The sequence below is a fragment of the Miscanthus floridulus genome, chromosome 5, assembly GCF_019320115.1.
Source record: "Miscanthus floridulus cultivar M001 chromosome 5, ASM1932011v1, whole genome shotgun sequence".
Classification (NCBI taxonomy): domain Eukaryota; kingdom Viridiplantae; phylum Streptophyta; class Magnoliopsida; order Poales; family Poaceae; genus Miscanthus; species Miscanthus floridulus.
Genome location: NC_089584.1, coordinates 19,002,479 through 19,003,478, shown reverse-complemented (window position 1 = coordinate 19,003,478; position 1,000 = coordinate 19,002,479). Strand labels below are relative to the sequence as shown.

At 40.2% G+C, this 1,000-nt stretch overlaps 1 protein-coding gene across 1 annotated transcript; it reads right to left on the bottom strand.

Moving 5' to 3' along the window:
- Positions 1-238: 238 nt before the first annotated feature.
- LOC136454351 (uncharacterized) lies at positions 239-673 on the bottom strand. Its single transcript, XM_066454798.1, has one exon. It carries the CDS (start codon positions 671-673, stop codon positions 239-241), a length of 435 nt encoding a protein of 144 aa, XP_066310895.1.
- Between the last annotated feature and the right edge of the window lie 327 nt (positions 674-1,000).

The following is a 1,000-nucleotide window of genomic DNA, read 5'->3' as shown; positions in this document are numbered from 1 at the left end:
TATCCTTGTCTACTTGAACATTGTTGAATTTCTGATGGTGATCAGTCTGAGGGGCCTTTCCTTATGACTTAGAAGGGGAGTTACTGTCCCACTAAGGTTTCCCTTATGGTTTAGCATTCTTAAAGTTTTTTCTTTTATTTTTCTTCACATGGTCGATGGAGTCACCATATGAGCTCTGAAGCCTCTCCTCTTCTTACACACACATGGCAATGAACATCTCAATGTCCCACTTATCTAGCTATAAGTTGTAATTAACATCAAAGGTCTCATACTCTTTAGGCAAAGATGCAAAAATCAAATGAACTAGAAACTCATCCTTAAGCCCCATGTCCATTGGTTTGAGCTTGGATGTCGTGTTGCCCATCTTCAATATGTGCTCTCTAATCCCACCCCCAATGTATTTCTCATTGACTAACTTCTTAATAAGAGTGCTTGCATAAGCCTTGGAAGAGCTAGTAAACTGATGCTCCACCTTCTTGAGATACTCAGTGACGGTGGTACATTCTGGGATTGCTCCCCTTATTGGATCCTCAGTGGAGCTCTTAATCACCATCAAACACTTGCGGTTCGAACTATCCCACTTTGCATGATCAAGGTCGTACTTCATTCTTACTGTTGCGTGGTCACGCTCCCAAGTAGCGAAAGCTGCATCAGCCTCATTTTTTGCCCTCATCGGGTCCTCAGGCTCAGTTACAGGGAGAGGTTAGTGCTAGATCATTGTCGGACAGTGCAAGTGCCATCTCAAGCTTCTCTCGCCATATGCCATAGTTGCTTTCATTTAGAGGCGGAATGGACGAGATAAATATCATTGGGTTGTATCCTAAAAAACATCAGAGAAAGTGAGAAACATTTGACATAATAATTGCATGCCGTAATTTAACATTGGTCAAAATTAAAACATACAATGTGCTTCTACATTAACTCTACATCATCGTTTGGCAGAAATAGAACTAATGATAAAACTCATAAATAAACTTATAATATTGTTATCATCAACGTA

Bases quoted from the DNA above. Each gene is read 5' to 3' on its own strand.
- LOC136454351 (XM_066454798.1), bottom strand. From the start codon at position 673: ATGAGGGCAAAAAATGAGGCTGATGCAGCTTTCGCTACTTGGGAGCGT.